Consider the following 22,778-nt stretch of genomic DNA (forward strand, 5'->3'; position numbering starts at 1 on the left):
AGCATAAACACCGTAAAAACATGCACTCAGAAAATTTTCCCAAGGGGTGGCAAATGCGTATGTACATATATGGCATATGTTACCAAACTGAAAGTGCGAACGTGCGGGATATTCGTCCAGGAGTTGCGTACACGAGCTTCACATATCCATGCGTTGTAAATACATACGAATTTTTCCTTATGGCAGGCATACATAAGAGCAAATTAGCATATGCAAAGCCACATATATAGGGTTATAAACATGTACATGTGAAATTACATGGAATGAATGTAATAAAAGGAAAGTGATAACGAAACATAATAAAAATAATCTAAAAAAAATGGAATAAATCCTCTATAAGTTCATCATCTTTCTTAACATAAAAAACAGAGATGGACCTTTGCCTTAAAAAAAAAATATAATGAATAATTACTAACCAGGAGTAAGTAATATTTTAAGGAAAAAAAATTACTTTTTAAATTGACCAAAAAATGTACAGAAAAAAGTTTTTTTTTTTTTTTTGGTAAGAAAATACAACGTATTGTATATATCAAAAAAAAAAGAAAAGAAAAGAATAGGTTCACGTGAACGCTATAAAGTGTGGCACTATACCCGTGACACGTGGTACGCCATGCGTATATGTAAGAAGGGCAAAAATACATATATGTACGTAAATATATTATATATATATAAAATAAGTATATATGTATTATTGTACAATTTGTGCCTACTTTTGCGCGAGTTCACATATTATGCGCTTTGAGCATCGCCATATTTACGTATGCTCGTTGGGCGCGCACTTCGCGAGGCTTTGCCTTAGCTACGGCGATTAGGACTGCGTATTGCACAAGTCTGGTTTTCATCCTTACTGCAGAGCATTTTTATTTTTGCAAATTTTTCTTCCAATAGGTTCTTTATTTTTTTTCTTTTTTTACAGTACCGACCAAGTGTTACCCTTAAACCGGTTAAATGTAACCGACTTCTTATGTCATTTTGATGCGGCGCGTTTTTTTGGGGGGAGGAAGAGTATAGCGTATTCTGGTGAGGCGTATCTTTTTTATGCTGGAAAGTATGCAATATATTATTGGGGGAGTGGAGGTGCCCGCCGCCCCGATCGGCGTGAAATAGGCTATTTATACACGTGTATACAAAATACGCATATAAAAATATTCTTATGGGCTTCTTTTGCCGTCCACTACCCGTTTGGGGCGAAAAATTAATTATTACCAATTTGAAAGGTTCCTAATGATTAAAAAAAAATGTTCCTTTTTGCTTTTCCCCAAAATGTGAAAAGGAAAAAAAAAAAAAAAAAAAACGCACACGAAGGAGATATCATTTTGTTCCTCGTTTAATCACCTTTTCTTTCGCAAACCTTCCTTACAGAAGTACCTTTTTATGTATTAGTGTTTTTTTTCCTTTTTTTTTTTTTTGCCTTTCTTCTATGCGTCCTTTTATAATATACATTTGTTTGCGACATTCCCCCACTCCAGGCATACATATGTATGTACGTACATATTACATATGTATATATGTAATTACATATTGCGTATGTTTTCACAATTCCCAGTATTCCACGCATGACGAAGCAAATGTGCCGAGCACCCCCACGAGTATCATCGTAAATGTTACCCCCCTTTGCTATTTCCTGTTTTATTTTATTTTCTGCCCTGCATTAATTCGCCTTCACCCATCACCCTTTATTCTTCTTTTTTTTTTTTTTTTTTTTCCCCTCCCCTACTGGGTCCACTTGTACATATGCGTTCCTCGCGCGTTATCCCACTTTTGGCCTCATACATCGACATTCGCCCTTGTTAATTCCTTTCCTTATTCACGATTATGTGATTTGTTTTTCTCCTTTTTTTTTTTTTTTTAATGACTTAATTCGCTCGTAGCTTCATCGAATTAACGGAAACTGAATTGTGTTCCCCTTGGCACGCAACTGTGTATCATACGCATATCCGTGTATTATACGAGTTGTGCGTGTTATATGCAGAAATTTGTATGAGCATGAGCCAACATGTGCCAGTATATTCATACATACACACACATATACCCCTGTTACATTGCTAAGATGTAAAGCAGAGGGACGTGCTTTCTTTTTTTTTTTTTTAAATTAGAATAATCACCAAGTTTTACTTTTTTTTTTTTTAAATGGTTTTTAATTAAAAACTTTTTAATTGGAAATAGGCATTCGTTCGAATATGCATATGGAGCTGAAATGAAAAGCAGGGGGGCACGAAACACAGAGGGACTGACACTCGTGCAGCTACACGAGCAGCAATGCATGCACACGTTTATGTAGTAATGTTTGAATGAGTGAACAGAAAGAAGAGAGAAGCACCCTCGTTTGCCTCCTGACCCAAGGTGTTTAGCATTACGCGCACGTATTGCATATGCACCTGTAGGAGCAAGTCCGAACGGGTTGTATCAACGGGAAAAATATCCCCAAAAAAAAATAAATAAATAAAAGAGAAGAAACGCACCTCTACACTCACCCTTACACCGTTCTCCTTGTGCATATCAAGGACCACATTGCTATCTCAAAATGTGTACGAGTCGAAAAGAATTCGCATATTTTGAAATTCATGCACACAGATGAACAAGTGATGCCTTTTTCATGTCACCTTTAAAAGTTTATCGGCCGCCACGTTATTTTATTTTCCTGTCCAATATCAACTGGGTGTGACCTTGTTTGGTTTGTCGTACACTTTTTTTTTTCGACTACATTTGTGTGTTTCTTCCGAACGTTGTGTCTAGGCTGATTAGACACAAAGGTGACGTCCAGTTAGTGTACCGCGACGTGGGTCAGCTGCACATTTGTACATTTTTCCTCCATCCCGTCAAAGTCACAACCGTGCGTTTATTAGTCCTTCCCAAAATGAGTGAATCAGAGTTGCAGCAGCTGCAGGTCCTTTGCGAGGCTATGTACTGGTAAGCAAGGAGAACATGTGCTAGGAAAATTGCGCATAAACACCAGTGAATAACCGGTGGATGTGTCATGGCGGCAGAGAGGGGGAAGTCGCTAATGGTTTTGTTTGTGCCACCTCGAACAACCCCCCCTGATAAATTTTTATCTCACTTTTTTTTATTTTTTTTTCCCACCCCCCCTCACGCAGCGGAAATAAGGAAGAACAGAATCAAGCGCACACGATACTGTTACCCCTAGTGAACAATGTAGGGAACGTAAGCAAATTGAAAAACATCCTGGGGAACACGAGCCATGTGCACACGCTAATTTTCACAACATCAGGGTTGCTTCAGTTAATCACAAACGAGTGGAACAAGATCGAGCAGAATGAGAAGGAGGAGTTAAAAGAATTCGTGTTGTCCTACTTGTACAACAAAGGAGTGGACCTTTTAAATTTATCCTCCAACGTGTTAGGAAATTTAGTGAGGTTGTATGTACGTATAGTAAAACTATCCTGGTTGGAAAATACGAATTATTCACTGATAATAAAGCAAGTGGATTATTTCCTAAATTCAGTAACGAGTCATTGGATAATTGGGTTGTATATCTACGCAGCGCTCATAGAGGATATGCACCCCCAATGTGGAGTAAATTCCGCGAAGAATAGGAGGTGCGCAATTTCCTTTAGGGACTACGTACTGAAGGACATATTCAAAGTCGGCATAGAAACGCTCGAAGAGTTTGTAAAGGGAAGTATACGGATAGAATTAAGAATAGACGAAAATCGGTTGCTAATTAAAATATTAGAATTAATATACAACAGTTTATCCTTTGATTTTATGGGTACAATGATAAATGATGAAAGTTTGGATGAAAATGTATCCCTCATGATACCCCAATCATGGGACATATTTAACGAGAAGAATATTCCCAAGTTATTTTTCGATATGTATGAAATTTGTATGTCTGATGAGGATGACTTACGCAACTGTTGTGGTAAGTACTGCTTGCGATCGTTAATACTACTAGGAGGGTTAAGGAAAACATTTTTTTCGAGTGAAAAACAGAAGACAAATTATATGAATGAATTTTTGGGAGGACTTAATAACATTATCGAGAAGAAAATTGGACTCCATGATGAGGATTGTTTCCATGAGTTGTGTAGACTGATAGGTAAAATTGACACAAGCATTCGGTTACAAGAATTGAGCACCTATCCAAACTTCCTCTCCTGGTGTCACAACATATATTTATTTACCATCGATGGAATGAAGAACTGGAAGTACCTCTGCAATAGTAAGCATTACCTGCTGGGTATTTGGAGTAATATGCTAAATATAATTCCAGCCAAAGTGATAAAAGAAATAAATAGCCGTACGGATGAGAATGAACTGTTGAAGGATGTCCTCAGTAATAAAAATATTTTCCTAAAAAAGAATCCAATTTCTAACAGCTTCAGTTCTCATGATATAGATAATAAGTTTTTAATAATTTGTGATTATATTTACGACATTAGCATGATTTTTATTAACACCCGATTGGAGCTAGCCAAATACATTTGCGAGGAGGGAGACAACTGCGAAATGGAAAACCCCCTATACAATGATGTGTTGCGGAGTGAACAACTGGAGCTTATTTCAAACCTGTCCAAATTGCAGTACCATTTTATTGGAGCTAAATTGCTGTCCATATTTTATGAACTGAAACATAACCACGAAAATAATTTGATCAGCAAAACGGTGTTCATTGAACAAACCACGTGGTTGGTTTTTATAATCGCCTCTATCATTTCGAGTAGCGCTGTATCAAACATGAAAAGCGCTTCGTATGACAATTTTAAGATAAACTCGGAACTCTGTTTTCTCGTTTTCTCCCTCATGGAACAGACGAACAAATCGCCTGAAGTTTTTGAGTACCTCGAATTTGCCTACCTAAACTGTCTAGAACTTTTTAAAAAAATCTACATCAGTGGAAAGAAAAATAATAACTTCCTCAAGGAGATGAAATCCGTTGCGATGAGAATTGGAAGTCCGTCCAGTGGGGGCACAGGGGGGAACACGGCCAATCCCCCTGGGGGAGATCATCAGCTACAAATGTCAAGCATGATAACACCGGACGGGGTAGGAAGCAACGGGTTGTCCTTTACCTCTGGAAGTGCAGGAAATAATGTCACCTCACCCATGATGAATAATAACATGAATAACTTTTCCACCCCTTCGTTAATTACAAATAACGATGATGAAGATAATAACGACCCGCTTATAGATTTAATTGTTAGTAAGATTCTATTCAATTTGAACAACCGAACTGAATGCGAGCAAATTGTGAAGAGGAGTCTGGACCTGTTTCATGATCTGGTGTCCGGCATGAATATCGTATGCTTGGAGGATAAAACGCCCAAACTTATCGTCTTCGCGAGGATGCTACTGAAAAATGAAAAGGTGCTAAACTTACTACACAATAGGGACAGTAAATTCTTAAAGGTAGCGAAATATTATAAGTACAGAACGAATTACTACTTAATATTGACAAAACTGCTGTTCATGGAACAGAACCTCGTTTCGTCTTCCTTCGAAAAATATATCCTACCGATAAATAACCTTCTCGAATGCATTAAGAGAGAAATAAGCCTAAATGGGAAAGACATCATTTTGAAGAATAACGAAATAAAGTTGTCCTTCATTGGGGTACTCAGAGATTTAAGAGGAATCTGCATGGCGTGCAACAATGTAGAGACGTATAATATGTTTTTCAATTTTTTCATCAATAGCTACCCGTTGGAGGATAACCAAATGAATATTCTAACCTCCTTGGTAGATGTCATATGGGATAACTACAATATATGTATTCCTTTCCTCAAATTCATGTGCGAGTTTGTATACAACAAATCTCAGAGGATTACCTTCCCCAAGTCATCCCCCAACGGTATACTCCTTTTCAAAGTGGTATCCAACATACTAATTATCATTTCAAATAATTTGCTGCAGAAGGAGAAGTTTATGGACATATATAAAGAGAAGTACAAAATTATCTCCCTTCTTCTAAACATGTTTAATAATTGCCTAAATGGGGATTTTGTCAATTTTGCCATTTTTGACCTGTACAATGATGATATTCTGAACAACGCCCTAAACTTGGCCCTGAATTTATGTCTGGTTATCCCTACAAATGACCTACTCTCCTACATCAAGCACTTGAAGCCTTACTTTTCCTTCCTGGATTTAGTTACGAAGAATTTCTTCCAGCGAATTTTGAACCTTGAATTTCAGCTCATTGCTGATATTATTCACAACGTTAAGGAGGGCCTCTGTTCCTTTGACTACACCGTGTCTATGACGTGTTGCTCTATTCTGGACAACATTGTTACTTACATTTTTACTAACCGGAAGAGCTCCAACGAGCAGGGACAGGTATGATGACAGGGGGGTGTGGCGTGCAAACCGGGTGTGCAAGCGCCATTCCACGTTGATTTGTTCGTCATTACTTAACCTTCATTCCTACCCCCCCACAGATAATAAAGAACTTCTTGGAAAGCCAGCCGCAAGCCCTCAAGGAAGTGCTCAACCTGATGTTCCACTTGATCCTGGGAGGTAGGCAACACGCTAATAGCTCCTAAAGGGAATGTTCACCATTTCATCCCCACGAGTGCGTCTTTCCGTATCAGGCCCGTATGACGCCCTTATCACCTTTTACCCACTTCTCACCCCCGCAGGCGATTTTGGCAGCACCTGGAGCATGTCGCAACCGCTGTTGGGTCTAATACTGCTAGACGCGCAGGGGTACTTCAAAATACAGGAGCAACTCATTTCGCAGCAGAGCGAGGAGAAGAAGCAAAAGTAAGTGACCCCCACAAAAGGGGAAATAAAGAAGGGTGTACACGTGAGAAATAAACCCCGTGGAAGGAATGTCAACCCCTTCTCCCCCATGATCACTCTTGACGGTGGTAAACCCCCCATCTGTTCAATCATTCATTTTGTTGTATCAACATTTTTTGCGTTTTTCCCCCCCTTCAGGCTGAGGCACAGCTTTTGCAAATTAATGGACCACATTGAGTCGAATTTGGCCCCCAACAACCGGGTAAGAAGGACACACCACCGCTGCGCATGCATACCAACAGCCCCTTCGATTGAAAATGTGACCACTCTGTGGGGGGGCCAAATGTCGCCTCTAAATACACGCTGCACATGACCCTCTCCACCCGCCTACCTTTTTAGGAAAACTTTACGAGAAACCTGTATACCTTTGCCCAAGAAATTAGGAACATATTAATTTAGGAGGACCCTCCACCACCGGTTCATCCTTCGCATTAGCCATTTTGAATATGATATTTCTACACTCCTTTCATTCACACCCTTTTTATCGTAATAAGCTTATAACTCACGCGAAAAGTTTATTTTTGTTTTACTCCCCCTCTTTATTCGCCCGCGCGTGGAGCCACTCATTCACCCATGCGTGTTATCATTATTATTTTTTTGACAAATGCATTTATGCATGTATTCATTGTTCATTAAAATGTATTAAGTGCAGAAAAAAAAAAATGAGAAAATTTTTTTTTTTTTTTTTTTTTTTTCTTTTAAAGTAGAATAACTTAAATAACGCCACTTGTAAATTCTATATGTTCCCAATACAGTGAACAATTTTTTTTTTTTCCACACCTTTGATACGAATTTTTCGGAAGGAACATTTTTAGTGAAGCATGTTCGGAGGGTGCGCTGTGAATTTTTTTGGGAAAACTGCTAAAATGGATTTGCCTTTGTTTTCATGTAGAATAATTCTAAAATGAGGACAAGGGGAAAAAAATAAAGACAGGGGAAAAGGGGGGTTGTCCTCACCAATTGGTGCAATTCCTCCGTAGGTTTGTCATGGCTTTCCCTTTTTCCTGAATATATCTTAAACTTCTGACACTGAAAATGAGGCAATCTGTGTCCCTTTCCCCAAAATTGGGGTTACTCCTGTTTGTGAAAAAGAAAAAAAAAAAATGGACGACCCCCCCTTGGTTGAGCACTCTGCATGCATAATACAGAACAGAAAAGAAATGAAGCGATGCACAGTGGACACGTTGCTGGTGCAAATGCTAATACGAAAATTTGCACGTTGCTATTTCCCCCGGGGGTACATTTTTCTATGTATTATTTTCCCCGCGTATAGAGAGGGTGCCACAAAATGCCCCAACTGAACGAACAACAGGAGGATTAACGCGAGTAAAGAAAAAGCAGCCCCCTTCAGACAACCAAACGAATCCCCCCAAATGGCAGACAACCCAAACGAAGTAGAATTTTGCTCCCGCGTAATCAAATGGCGAGGAAAAAAGGATGAATGCAAAAACAACCAACGGAATGAAAAGAGCCCCAAAGTCTGGCTCGACTATTACAATGACATAGTGAGAGATGAGCTCAAGGACATAAAAGCCAATACACTATTTAACGTGAAAAGAGACATGCTTACGAAAAAGGTATATCCCAAGAGTAAGAATTCCGCTCTATTGCTACATAATCCTTTCGACTTTAATTTGAAAAAAACTCATCACGGAAATGAAGGCAAGGGCCATTCGGATGTGAGAGGTGGACACTCCAATGTGGACACAGAACGGAAGAAAAATTTTTTTTTCGAAGATTTTGTTTGGAATAACGAGTTGAGGAGATATGTCAAGTTGGAACGGGTAGACGGGGGACAACATAGGAAGAATGGCAAGCAGAGCGGAACGCCTAGGCAAGGTGCCAACTGTGGGAGAAACAACTCCTGCATCGGATTGGACAACCGCGTAGGAGCCATCAATCACCAAACAAGTGGAACATCCCAAAAGAAATACACTAGTTTAAGCGGTGCACGGGGGTTAGCAACATTCCAGAGGGGGAATGAACCCGTAGCAATCGCGCAGCACCCAAATGATCACCCAAACGAAAGACACGGGGCTGATCTAAGTGTTCAGCAGAGCGCATACTATAGTGCTGGTCCCAATTCTTATACAAATGCTTTCCCAAACGAACAACATGGTGATAACTACGGTGCACACCATAGAGGTGACCCTATTGCTGACCCTAGTGCCTTTCTCGCTGCTTACCAAAGAGGGTACCACAACGCTCAGTCCAGCACTCACACAAGTTCAAACTACAACGCTGCAGTGGTTACCCACCCCAACGAGCCCACGTCCGATGTGGCGCATCAAATCGGAGAGAACCTGAAAACCATGATCTTGGAAAAATCACAGGCCCTCAAGAACGACACGATGAGAAATAATCATGGAGAGAACATCCTGATGGTCCAGGATAAGAAAACGGGGAGGGCGAAAATCGTGGCCAACAAAAGGATAGAAATAGGTCAGGTCATTTTTATAGAGGAATGCGTCCTGGAGACATCTATCCTGCTGGAGAATTTATGGGACACGTTCAATTCGTTGGACAATGAGCAAAGAAGGAAGTTGGATAAAATTTGCGAGTATATGAATCTGGGGAGGGAAAATAGGAGCGGGGCACACACGCAGACAGCGTTATCGGCAGGGGTACCCGCAGCGGTAGCGGAAGAAGAACTACCCAAACTGGGGAGCACAATGACAGAGGGTGGAAACACACCCCGTGTCATTTCCTACTGCCAGAGTGGAGAAAAAATGGACGAAAAATGCAGAAGACGCATAGCACATGGAGTACCCACAGGAAGTCACATCCAGGAAATTCGGGAAGTAAAAAGAAAAAAATCAACGAATGGAAAATTTGTAAACGACTTAATTAAATTCGAGACATTCACAGATGTACTAAAGAACTCCTTCATTTCGCCAAAGGATAAAACAAAAATAATGTTGTTTCAGTATGCGTCCCTTTTAAACCACAGCTGCTTCCCGAACGCTAGCTACTCCTATATAGACCTTAACAAGATCTGCTTCATCTCCATGAGGACCATAAATAGGTATGAAGAAATTACCATATCGCTGATAGATGAGCTGTATGCTTCCATCGAACATAGAAGAAGCAAATTAGATGAAGTGAAAAATGGAACTTGCTTCTGCAACCGATGTTCACAAATAATTGACGAGGAAAGACACATCCTCTGTCCTCTCTGTAAATATTCCTACGTTAGGAAGGAGATAGATCCCAAATGTTTAAAAAGTGCATATCACAATAAAGGTAGCAATACCATCCAGTGGGGATATACCCCCTCCACAAGGGAAAAAGTTCACCTCCAAAGGGAAGTAACGAAAAGGTTATACCTCTCCTCCGAGGGTGACGAAGTTGGCACAACATGCTACTCTGGCAGGCATAACCAAATGGGGGGCATTACCAAAAAGAACATGAGAAAAACGGGAAGATATTCTGAGGAACCCTCCATGCGTAGTGCCAGCAAAAACGATGAAGCCGAATTATCCATGTATAGTCAAAAGGGAATGCAAAATGCGAGAATGACCTTCCCGGATGATACACACAATATAAGTGAACCCCCAGTGGGAAAATTTAATATACTCAAATTTGAACGAGGCCTAAACATAGCGAACATTCTGATGCTCATTTGGAACACACAAAATGAAAGGAAGGAAATTGGCTGCTGTAGATTTCACAATAATGAAGACCTATGGATTTGTGATACCTGTGGTGAAGAAGTTTCTTCGTGTGCCCTCCCAGTAGAAAGTGAAAAAAATTTTACAAAGGAATATAAACTTTTAAGGGACATCATATGTAGGTACCAATTCGATAGTGAGTACAGTGTTGGATATATTTTAAGTACCATTGAGAGGTCGCTTGTTTATATTATTGGCATTTTGGGAGAGAAGCACTGGCTATATGCATCGTTTAATTACCTCATGGCGGATTTATGCTTCTCCGTCTGCTGCTATAGTTCGGATGAGGCAAACTGGGATAGGTACCTCCTAAAAGGATTTAATTCGTTTCAAAATTTCTTGTGGTTTATTCAGACGAGGTCTCCACACTCCATTCACACTGATTTGGTACCCCTCGTGTTGAAATTTTTTCTTGTCTGTATTTATACATGCAATTATAAAACCCTTTATGAATTTGCGAGGTCAGGTTTTTTGGAATTGATCAGACAGAAATATGGCCCCTGGAACATTCCCTTCATGTGTCTCCATCTTTCCTTTGAAATGTGCTATGAGCACATCAATCGAAACTTGCCCATATGCAGGGAGATCCTCCTCGTTATGGCCAACATGATTCGGGTGCGGCTCTTCGGGGAGCTCCCCCGCTGATAGCATGGCGCACCAACATATTACGTCCATGTGAAGGCCGACACGCACGCCCACATTTTCCCCCCATGGGGTTATTTTTTAACCTTTTTAAAAAATAACATGACAGTTATTTAACACGAAAAATGTTGGCAATTCAAAAATTTGTAAAAGCGGTGGAGTTGGCGGGGCACACCACAGGGATGTGCGTCATAGGGGGGTTAATTAAAAGGGGACAACGACCAGTGTGGCACTACTGCTGTACTACCACCGCTGTGACACCCCTCATTGCAAATAAAGCGACGTCATGAAAATGATGTCTCGGCGGAGCAGCGTGCAGGTGGTCTCCAGTCGTTCCGCCAAATCGACATTCCCAAGGTAGAGAAAGGCAATTTTGACCTTCCTGCAAAGGTCATCCAAACGTAATATTGACCTCACTATGAGTCCTTCCTCCAGTTCGGACTGTTCCAACAATTCAGCAAAAGAGACACCGAGAGCCCACTTATAAGCAATGAACATAATTTTGAAGCTGCATAATTTCCAGTGTTCTTCCGAGCTGATTTTCAAGCGAATAATTTTGTAAAATTCCTCAAATTGGCTATGAATATTTGTCAAGGCCATTTTAACATCCTGCAGATTAACAGTAAGGTCTGGTGATTCTTCTATTTTTTTTTCTGGTGCAACAAAGCAGGACAGGACAGCTGCTATTTCCGGTGGGTTCAAATTATTCAAAATATTTTCGAAGATAACCTGCGTGAGGGTAATTTCATCTGTCATGGTAATATAGCTAGCTATTTTCCCCTTAACCGTTAAATTGTGCTCCTCGTCAATAAAGGAGAAATGCCTGAGCACATCCAATCTTCCTTCTAAATCTTCATACAAATTGAGTGACTTGGCATTAATATTCCGTTCAATATTTTCAATATCGTTAATGCAGTTATTTCTTTCACACACAAGTTCGTAGTGCTTTTCTCTCATATTACATGAGTAGCACTGGGATTTTTTTAAGGCCTCTAAATAATCTGCCTGTTTTATCAGTACTGAGTAGAACTCACTCTTTAGGGATTTGAGCATTTTGGTCAAAACGAACGGCTCGAAATTTCCCTTCTCTATTAACCTATCTAATTCTAGACTGTATAGAAGCATATTCTTGGGATTATTCAAAATGGCTGTCGTTTTTACATTTGGCAGAACGATAACTGTGTTCGTTATGATGGAAATGTGCTCCAGCGGTACATTGGAGCAGACCACGAAGTGCTTTTTCTGCATATCTGTGTCGAAGGAATTGTGGTGAAAGATTTGAACTCCAGTGGGGGTGCTCTGCTTGGAAAAGAGGTTTTTGTAATTTTCGAATATGTTCACATTTTCGTTGGTTAATCTGTTGGGTTGTGTAACTGAAGAGCGGTTCATTTGTGAGGGCCGCTTGACTCCATTTGGGGTGGTTCCCCCTGGTGCTTCTCCCCCCATTTTTTGGAGCAACTCCTCGTAGGTCATAAAGTCGGGCAAGATGAACAGGAAGAAGAACCTCTCATTGGACTCTTCCCCCGTTCCGGAGTTCTGAAAAAAAATGCTATTCGGAGCAAAGTCCACCTTTTCATTTTTCTTGCTGCTACTTTTGTCACATCCGAGGTAGACGCCGTAGATGGAGCTGTGTATCGTGGCAATATTGTTGAGCAGCATGACTCTCCCGATGACGAAACAGTTGCTGCTTTTCGTGGTGAACAGCTTTCTGTGTAAACTCAATCCGATGTGTTTCAGTTTACAGTCAATCTGTACGTAGCTCTCAATTGGCGAGACGTACTTTACATCATTCGCATAGATGCACTGCACTTGTTTTATACTTTGCAATAATTTTTTTTTTCTCTTCAAGTCCTTCTTAAAGAGAGGAATTTGAACAGCTCTACAACTTTCCAAAAAGGAGCTGAAGAGCATTTTCTCTATATTGATTTGTTTATTGATGAGCAATTTTAGGATCATATTGTAGGTGACTTTAAATTTGCTCTTGAGACTAACTGCCTTTTGCATGAGCATTTCGGTTAGCTGCACCTGGTCTGGGATTTTATCTGGACAGTAGATGTACACATAGCCGTACTTATCGGAGGATCTCCTGCCCGCTCTACCGGACATTTGTGTGTACTCCGATGAGGTAAGTATTCGCTTCTTCAATTGGTCATGCTTATAGATAGACGTAAAAACGACAGATTTAGCTGGCATGTTAATACCCATGGCAAACGTTTCAGTGGCAAACAATATTTTAATTAACCCTTTGGAAAAAAGGATCTCCACAATTTCCTTCAATATGGGGAGTAACCCACTGTGATGTATTCCTATCCCTTTTTCCAACAACTTTGTTAAAATTTTTATCTGATTGAGTTCCCTATCTTGTGTGCATAACTTTGCTATGGATTCTTTAATGAACAAATGCACCTTAGACTTGTGTTTATTGTCTAGGAAATTTAAATGGGGCATACTCTTGGCGTATGTTTCGCATTTTATTCTGGAGAAGCAGAAAAGAACTACTGGGAGTTTGTTGTCTTGTTCTAATTTTTTTATAAGTGCCTGCAGCTTTTGTATTTCCGTTTTCATATTCGCTTCATTTGCGAAGAGCTTCTGCCTTCTTTTCTGTTTGCAGTACTCGTTGTACGCAAGTGGTGGGTTACTATTTGTAATAGCTGGTCCCCCTGGTGATTGTTGCTTATTCTTCCCATCCTGGGGGTACTTCTTCCCGCTTGACGCTTGTTTGGTTTGCCCTCCATAACCGGCACCGGCGTGACCGGCACTGGCCTGCTCCTTCTCCCTCACCTTGGTGTAAATCTCCTTAAACGCGGAGGAGTAAATTTTGTTATTTTCGTCCATAATTTGAAAAATCGAATCGTAGGCATAAATATAGTGCAGCAGCGGCACGGGTCTCTTCTTCGTCGAGATGGAAACAATTTCCTTCTTCTTCGTAAATCCTACCCAATCGGCAAACTCCAAATAGTTTGGCACCGTAGCGCTGAGGAGTAATATCTGCACATGAGGAGGTAACATAATGATGGATTCCTCCCAAATGAATCCCCTCTCATTATCATTCACGTAGTGTACCTCATCAAAAATCACGCAGTGTATATTATTAATTATATTATCATTTATGTAGAGGAGATTTCTTAAAATTTCTGTTGTCATGATTAGGCAGTTTGCATTTACATTCATTTTTATATCCCCTGTTATTATTCCTACACTTTTGAAAATATTTTTAAATTCATGATATTTTTGGTTACTTAATGCTTTTATCGGGCTAGTGTATATTGCCTTTTTGTTTAACTTAATAGACATAGCTATGGCGTGCTCTGCTATGAGCGTTTTTCCTGCTGAGGTGTGTGCTGCTACAAAGACATGCTTAAAATTGTTCAGGTGTTTTATCGACCTTTTTTGAAAATCGTCTAATTCGAAGTTGTAGGATAAGAGCAGATCGTTTTGGCTGAAGTTGGACACATCCGAGTGGTTGTCCTCTATCACCCACTTTTTCCGTATGTACTTCACGTTGTGTTTATCGTCACCGGTGGGGGCTTCCTCCGGCTGGGTTGGTGCGGCGTCATCACCTTTGTGTAACTTGGCCTCTTCTGTTACATCTTCCGCAATGTCTGGCTTAACACGCTCGTCAATCATGTTCTCCACTGCGCTTTCAGTGGGGACATCCTTCGTGAGAATCTCATTTGTGGTAACATCTTTCGTGGTAACATCTTTCGTGGAATCCTCCTGTGTACCCCCCTTGACGTTACTTTTCGGCGGAGTGATATATTCCACAGGGCCAAAGCAGCTGAAGTGGAAGTTCTCATTCAAGGAAAGTTTCTCCCTGCTTACCGAATCGTCATTTATGGCTACTCCCGCTTCGCAATATTTTAACAAAGTATCATTATACATAAAGCTACTAATATCATACTTTTCTATCATGCTTTTTATGGAAAAATTGTCTACTACGTTGTTGGTGAGTCCGCTCATGACTTCGTTTATGTTAAAGTTGAGTCCACTATCCATGACATTTGCAAAGGGGCTGTTGCCTGTGTAATATGTATCGTTGGGTCCTACATCTTCCCGCTTTTCCAGCAGTGCTTCATCGTAGTCGTCCAGGGCGTAATTGTACAATTCGTGGTTCGGGTCTAATGGAGGGTCACTCAATCTCTTCACCGCTTCGTCTGCCATTTGGGCGTAGTTCCCTACCCCTCCTGCAGCGTTTGCAGCGTTTGCAGCGTTTGCTGCGTTTGCTGCGTTCACCGTATTGTTCGCACTTGGCGCATCCTCCTCCGTTCCATCTACCTCCTCGTCATCCTCATCATCGCTGGTCCAGAAGTCCGACAGGTTGGAGTATATATACGCCATCTTAGCCAAATGGAAAAAAGTGCCCCCCCTTCTTCCTGATCCCTGTAGAAGCGGTCTCTATGGTGTATTTCCTTCGACCTGATTTCACACTCGGGGGGTAGCGCTCAATTGGGGTTCATTTACTTTATTCCTATTTTTTTTTTTTTGTACCCCAGGCTTCCTACATAGGTAGGCCGTTTACCGTTGTAAAGTAATACCAGCGCGTGAACCTCCCCTATCGATGTACCTACCTATACAGGTGAGTAATCTCACGTGTTCCATATGCTGGGAAATATTTAAAAGAACCTAGCACGGGGAAGCGGCAACTGGATATAAAAAAATCATTGCAGGGAAAAAAAAAAAATAATAATAAACGTTCCAAGGATGCACGCGAATGGATCCTACGTAGCGATATGAACGTTCGTACCCGCATTTTGCAGCGCTCCTTCCCGGTGGGCAACGCTAAAATGGTAACATGGTGCTTTCTAGAACATGTATTGTATAGAAAAAAAAAAAATAAATAAAATAAGTGTGGTACATAATGAAATAAAAAAAAGTCCTGCTTCACGTGGGAAGAATAACCACTTGGGTGTTAACAAAGTCACATTCAGGGAAATTCCTATATGAGGGCAGGCCCCACATGTAGCACACAAAATAGTCGTACGTAAGCACGCGCACCCATATACCTACGTCACTTCGCTTTTCCTTTAATCCGTACGCTGATATAGATTTGCTGCACATCTGCGGCGCTATTAACCGTGGGGCTATATTCCTTTTTTCCAATTGTCAACGCAGCGAAGAGAGTAGCGAAATATGCGCCTCCCCCGCAGGACCAGTCATGCTGCATCCCGTGATGAGTGCCCTTCTAAAAGAACAAAATTGCGGGAGAGCTACATGCGGATCAGCAAAAAGGATTGTATATATGCCGAACAGTGGTAGTCATGTGGATACACCTGTTGCTCTCCCACTCGGAGTAAGTATATCCGTGTACATGTAGTGGTTAACGCTTAAAGACAGGTAGACCTGGAATTTCACTCGCCATGGTGACTGCTAACCCTGCGGGGGACCAACCTTTTAGCTCAGTTAACTTAACCGAAATGGTGACACTAATGTGCGCATAAATAAATAGTAGTCTTTTACTAATTCGTTATATGTATGAAGGTTTAATTGATTTTTGGGGGGACATGAATGTATAAAATGACAAAGCGGCTTATGAAGGCCTTCTCAAAAACAACAAAAAATTGCAAAAATGAAGTCACATCGATGTGTTACACTAGAGGGTTAAAAAAACCTTGGAGATACGATAAAAATAGGGGGTGCTACAACAGTAGATGCACTGATTCACGCTCTGGCCTCCCTGTTCTTCGTTGCCATTCTTGCGTGAACTTCCATGGCCCGCCTAATGGTGGCAAAGTTCGTTTTTGTTTTAGTCTTGTTCACTTTAAATATAGGGGCGTATCTCAGCATGTCTGGGAAAATCATGAAGGACACACTTCCTCCTCGTATGTACACTTGCTGCAAAGAAGGGGTGATAGTGGACGCATATAGGTAGTCCAACACAACGGACAGATCGGAGATGCTTAAGTGTCCTTCCGTTAAGACGTTTAAAGGTTCACATATTCACTCCAAAGAGGGCACGTTTTGCATCTCGCATGCTACTCTTTCTTACCTCCAGGAGAACCTGCTTCCCGTCCTTTTTAACCACAGAGACGTTCTCTAGAAGGCAGTTCATGTTATCCTCTGCGAAAAGCTAAAGGAAAGAGGGGGAGGCGTGCAATATACAGCGATGAAAACCATGCCCGCAGATGAATGTTGTTATACACGGTATATACACAAATGGTACACTCATATTCAACGTTCCTGCGGCGCAAAATGCGTAGCGTCCGTTACTGATGAGAGACGCGCTTACCAATGTGCCCCTGTAGAGGACTCCCGCCTTGGTCTCCACCGAAATTGTATGCCCTATCCCTTCGTGCAGCAATTTTATGGGTATCCCTACTGACATCCTGATCGCTGCACGTATATATGTATATATAGGTACACGTTCTCGTGTAGTGGCGTCGGGGTAACAGGAAATGTAAGCCCTGTGCAGTTCCCCCTTCTTGTTATTGCTACTTCTCTGGTAGATTTGTTACATATATCTATAATGCCATCAAAAGGGATCCCTCTTTTTCTTTTTCTGCTAGTGAGAGGAAAAATCAAATTAAAACTGGCAACTTTGCTTCTTTAATTTTGTCCCCTTTACGTCGTAACGGGTTGGGATGACTACCAGAATAACAAATAAAAAGCAGAAAAGGGAAAGCATTAAATAGGAAAAAGAGAAAAAAAAAACGTGTTATTTTTTGTTCATGCCCCATCAAAACCTCACGTGCAACGTTCCATTTTTTCTTGCCAAAGTTAGTTCTTAAAAAGGTAAAGCAGCACCTTCATGTTTATCTCTAAATGAGAAAAAAAAAAAAAAAAAAAAAAAAAGCAGCACAACACAGTACAAGGACAATACAGTTAAAAGGGGGGCGTAGCACCTGAACACGCTTAATATATCACTTCGAAGGCGCACTTCACCGCGTAACATTTCGCATATTTTATTTTTGTGGTGCATGTTAAGCATACTTATACTCCTTCGCTGAATGAAAAAGGGGGAAAAAGAATAAAATGGGCTTTACAAAGAAAAATCTCCTTTTTAAGTAACCCTTTTAAGGTAAAATATGCGCACAAAAATGTACACATTTGATATGCCAATGTGATAATGGCGCAAAATTACATTCGACAAAACTGAGAAGGAAGCATCTACCTTTGGTGATATCGTCGCGTAGTGGCAACACGCACGATACGTATCTATGCGGTGTTAGTGGTCATTTAGGTTTATTTATTTTTTGCTTCGACGCACGAATAAGCCCAACGTATGGACAGCCATGCACGCGTAACTGACCTGCTTTGTTTCCTTCTTATGCATGGGGATATACTACAAGTGCCGGAAACACATGATGTGATTCGTTAGTGGGATGCTGTTGGGGCGCACTCGTATGAGCGTTTATGCGTGTAGGTATATGTATAAGTTTGTGTGGTAAGTTTCGGCAGAAAAATGCAAACATGCGCGGTGCGTTCACGGGGGTAAAGGTGAACACAAACGCAGAGCGCGGAAACATATCGGTAACGTTAAAACAAAAAAAAAACAAAAAAAAGAAAACCAAATGGAGTTTTGCAAAATGCAGCGGGGCGGGAAAGTGCTGCAACACGGAAAGGCGGGCGACATGAGGAATGCCGTCTTGATTTAATAATAACCAGGGGGGGTGCCTCCATTCATAACGTTCCGGGAGACACTGCTGTCCCCGCTGTTACCCCGACCGTTGCCTGCATTGTTTCCTACGCCGCCGCTTTCGTAAGGGTTAGTGCTCTTGGCAGCGTCATCGGGGTTGCACGTCACACCAGTGGGCACACTTGGCACACTTGGCACACTTGGCACACTTGGCACACTTGGCACACTTGGCGTGGCGTTTCCGATGCTGCCCGTGCTGTCCAGGTTTATATCCTGGGCGCTGCTGTTGTTGTGGGTGTTGGCTTCGTTCAAGTCCTGCGTCCCGACGTCCCCCACGGGAGGAGACTCTCCTGCATTGATCACTGAATTATCCACCATGGGATTGTGCACCATTGGATTGTTCACCACTGAATTATCCACCATGGGATTATTGTCCAGCTCATTCGCTCCTTCGTAATTTGGAGCTTCCCCCTCAGCATCCTCCCCCCCGTTGTACTCAAAGTTGCTATTTTCCAACTGCATATTATTATCGATAATCAGTTTTGAGGAAAAATTATCCAACGTGCTAACATCCTCATCCTTCGTTTTGGAAAGTTTCAAACAGATGGGTAAAAAAATCCAATTCTTCCTTTTCATATAAACATACATAACTGTTCTACCTACTTGCAAAGCAATGAATTTATTCCGTCTTATGTTGAAAAAGACTGGCTTCCTTATCTGAATGAGGGTTCCAAATTTGCTCTTACAATCTTCTATGTAGAAATTTCCATTGCAGAATTTTATCATGGCATGGAACCTTGACACGGAGATATCATTCACACGTACATCTGTGTCATGGCCTCTACCCATCCTAACACATTTCGTGTTAGCCAAACTGACTATGTAGAACCCCTTGTTTCTGTCATTCATTAATTCGATAACAATGTAGGGAAGTTCTGGTTTTGGAATTTCATATAACTCCAAATATTTGTTTTGTGCATAAATATAAGTTGGGTAGGGAAATTTACACAGTTCACAATTTAGTTGCTTCCAGAAGAAGGAGTAGGAGGAGCACTCACTTCTAACGTTTAATCTTCCCTTCATCCACGTTCTTATACAATTCAAATGCACATACTTCATAGAGCCTTTACATTTACACGGGGATATCAATGGGTTGTTTTCATTCTCGTATTCACACAGACATATTCTACAGTTGTACATGCTGGGTGTCCCCACTTCACTTTTATTTTGCTGCGTCAGATCCTTCGATTGCATGGTTTGATATTCTGTCGTCGACGAGATCTTCCCTCTACTCCCGCACGACATGCTCATACATGTGGTTCTCTTTCGCATAAATCTGAATGAATCCTCATTGTTACTGCTACCTGTTCCGTCCTGATTTTCGTTTATGTTCCCCAATTCATCACTACAGCCGGCAAAACTTACAACATTGTTGCTGCTATTCAGTGTGACCCCTCCTCTCGGTGCATTTAAAGGAGGGTCATTATTCCCACTTGCATTACTACGTATTGAACTGATTTCCCCTGTTAGGTTCCTCAAATTGGGGCTACTCACTAAACCGTTTGAGTGCCCCCCATGAGAAACATAGTGAGGTTGTTCTAAGTTAGACGAAGCTGCGTGTTCATTTGGCGCGATGTTCTCTGTCTGGTTTACTTCTCCCTCCGGTTTGTCCCTCCTACGATTCGTCCCACCATGATCGTTTTCTATTTGGTTCATCGCACCACTACAATTATTCTTCTCTCCTAACAACCGGTTCGTTGTGCCGTTGTCATCTTTTCTGGCACCTGAGGGCTGATTTAACACGCCACCAAATGGGGATTCACTGAACACTCCTACGTCGTCTTCATTCTGCTCGTTCTTACTTTGTGCGCTTCTCCCCCCCCCATTAAGCACGTTCCCCTTAAAAAGATAAAAATCGTCCACGTAGGAATTGTTCGTGGCTAAATTTATTTCACTTTCTTGTGGTCTGTTTGGTTCACCACTATTACCGTTGGTATTTCTCCCAAGGAAGCTTTCCCCCTCTCTGGGCAGCTCGCCCCCGTCCACGGGATCGCTAAGCTCCTCCACATCGTCATACAAATTGTAGCTATCCTCCACACTGTTATTGACTGCGCCACAATTCATGTCGGCATTTTCTTCTTCCTGCAGTTGGTTACTGCGTATGGTGACATGCGGGTTGATTCTTCCGCTGACGTAGTTATTCGAGGTGGTGTTTTTATCAATTAGGGCGTTGCCTCCCGTGGGATGTTTCATCCCATGGGGAACCACTCCTGGGCGAACCATTTCCGGGGCGTCCGTTTCGCACTCATCATCGGCGAAAGGAGACAACGATTTGTTGTACTCCCTCTCTTGCTGCAAATTGGTAATAATTTTTTTTATTTTCAACTTAACTCTGCCCAGCTTTATAATATCATCTTCGTGCAATATGGAACTTTTATTCTTTAGGTATTTTACGATGACCCAAAAATTGTCTGCGTCGTTCCCTCCGCTGTCGTCGCGCTCCCCGTGTTCGTGACTGTCGTTACGGTCATTGTTACCTGCGTTGTTACCGCTATTGTTATCTGCATTATCACCACTATCGTTATGGTCCCTGTTGATCACATTGTTGCTTCCCTCCAGCTGGCCGACTGTTGTCCCCCCCGCAGTGCTCGACCCGTCATTCTTACTATCAATACAAGGTATCAACTGGTAATTATTATTTATGTACTTTATTTTACATATCAGCTTCATATTCGTATTACTTAACATTATTTTATTTATTTCCTCTTCATTTTTTATTTCTACGTTAATGTCGTCCTTCAATATGTAGTAGTAATTGTAGAGGCATTTTATCTTAAAACATTTTTTGTAAAAATTTTCGCTCTCGTAGTCGAACAGCCCATGGCTGTTGTTAATCCACGTGTAGCAGTTGACATTTATAATGTAATTTTTTGTTTTCACACTTCTGTTTTTTCTACCATTTATCATTCTTCTTTAGTTATCAGGATGATTCTTCTTTTTTTTTGTCCAGTTTGTTCAGGTGGGCTCTCTTTCTTTCGGCGTGTTTGTTTGTCTGTATGTTTGTGTGTTGTATGTTTGGCTAGCCGGGAGGGTGTCAACCTGCTCGTGCCTGCCTTTAATGTGCGCTGTATGGATACACGTGCAGACAGAATGCGTAAACTTGTGCAGTAACTACAGGGTACGTAATTATCCACAGAGGAGATAGACTTAAAAAATGGGGAGGCCCTTTCAACACACATCAAATTTTTAAAATGATTAATTCGACGGGGATTATTGCAAAAAAAAAAAAAAAAAAAAAAAAAAAAAAATAGCTAGTTAATATGTATATTCGCTTGCTCGTTGTGGTAAGCAAACACGCGAGGAACTTTTGCACTTCCTGTGTGTTGGCAAGGAGTACATTTATATGACACGCCGTTAACTCGAGTCTATCTGGATTGTTAACTTATCCCGTTATGTCTAATTTTCCGTGCTTTTTTCCCAATGCGCGTTCGTGGTAATCCCTTTCGAGGATGCTTCAAATGGTGCGGTTTTAGGAACCTCTCCGAGGGCTGCAAAGGTAAATACGTCTAGACGCACGTGTGCTGCATACACACAACATACACAGCGTTCTGCATACACAGAGCTGCGAGCAAGTTATCCAAACCGAGCAAACGTTACAATTCAATAGGGGCACACACTGTTCATCTGTCTAGCCTGACGGCTGGTCATGGGGCAATTGGGGGGGCAATTCAAACTATGTGCAAGGGTAAACAAATGACCCTTACGCATGTCTGCACGTGCATTCGCTATATCGTTTAGCTCGCTGCTGCAGGGGGAGTCCGTAAGTAACACTTGACTCCTACCGCTTCCTAGTTTGTGACTAATTTGGTTATTTAAGTGATTGTCGTTTGTCACGCGCTCGATGCTCGCTTGCTTATACAAATTCTAACGCGCCCGCATGTGTGTGCACGGTGCACGAATGAACTGGAATGAACACAAACACACTGGCGACTGTGCATATAAACGTACGTTTAATTTTTTTTTTTTTTTTTTTTTTTTTTAAATCACAATGTGCGATATTTAAAATTTTCGCTTCTTAGTAGAAAACTCTGTAAAAATGTCTCTTTTATGAGGGGACGGGAAAATAATAA

General features: G+C 41.3%; 5 protein-coding genes across 5 annotated transcripts; 2 read left to right on the top strand and 3 right to left on the bottom strand.

Moving 5' to 3' along the window:
• Positions 1-2,857: 2,857 nt before the first annotated feature.
• PCOAH_00018190 (Uncharacterized protein) lies at positions 2,858-7,161 on the top strand (the record flags this gene model as incomplete). Its single annotated transcript, XM_020058628.1, has 6 exons — positions 2,858-2,910; positions 3,096-6,297; positions 6,399-6,477; positions 6,600-6,723; positions 6,901-6,964; positions 7,102-7,161. The coding sequence occupies 6 exons, from the start codon at positions 2,858-2,860 to the stop codon at positions 7,159-7,161; spliced, it is 3,582 nt and encodes a 1,193-aa protein (XP_019914255.1).
• A 974-nt stretch (positions 7,162-8,135) lies between these two features.
• PCOAH_00018200 (Uncharacterized protein) lies at positions 8,136-11,078 on the top strand (the record flags this gene model as incomplete). Its single annotated transcript, XM_020058629.1, has 1 exon — positions 8,136-11,078. The coding sequence occupies one exon, from the start codon at positions 8,136-8,138 to the stop codon at positions 11,076-11,078; it is 2,943 nt and encodes a 980-aa protein (XP_019914076.1).
• Positions 11,079-11,339: 261 nt separating this feature from the next.
• On the bottom strand, positions 11,340-15,413 carry PCOAH_00018210 (Helicase with zn-finger motif; the record flags this gene model as incomplete). The annotated part of the gene is made up of 1 exon (XM_020058630.1): positions 11,340-15,413. One exon carries the CDS (start codon positions 15,411-15,413, stop codon positions 11,340-11,342), a length of 4,074 nt encoding a protein of 1,357 aa, XP_019913966.1.
• A 1,320-nt stretch (positions 15,414-16,733) lies between these two features.
• Positions 16,734-17,397, bottom strand: PCOAH_00018220 (Small nuclear ribonucleoprotein (SnRNP); the record flags this gene model as incomplete). Its single annotated transcript, XM_020058631.1, has 3 exons — positions 16,734-16,907; positions 17,062-17,142; positions 17,302-17,397. 3 exons carry the CDS (start codon positions 17,395-17,397, stop codon positions 16,734-16,736), a joined length of 351 nt encoding a protein of 116 aa, XP_019914292.1.
• A 1,266-nt stretch (positions 17,398-18,663) lies between these two features.
• PCOAH_00018230 (FHA domain protein) lies at positions 18,664-21,615 on the bottom strand (the record flags this gene model as incomplete). Its single annotated transcript, XM_020058632.1, has 1 exon — positions 18,664-21,615. One exon carries the CDS (start codon positions 21,613-21,615, stop codon positions 18,664-18,666), a length of 2,952 nt encoding a protein of 983 aa, XP_019914185.1.
• Positions 21,616-22,778: the final 1,163 nt, after the last annotated feature.

The sequence above is a fragment of the Plasmodium coatneyi genome, chromosome 7 (assembly GCF_001680005.1).
Source record: "Plasmodium coatneyi strain Hackeri chromosome 7, complete sequence".
Taxonomy (NCBI): domain Eukaryota; phylum Apicomplexa; class Aconoidasida; order Haemosporida; family Plasmodiidae; genus Plasmodium; species Plasmodium coatneyi.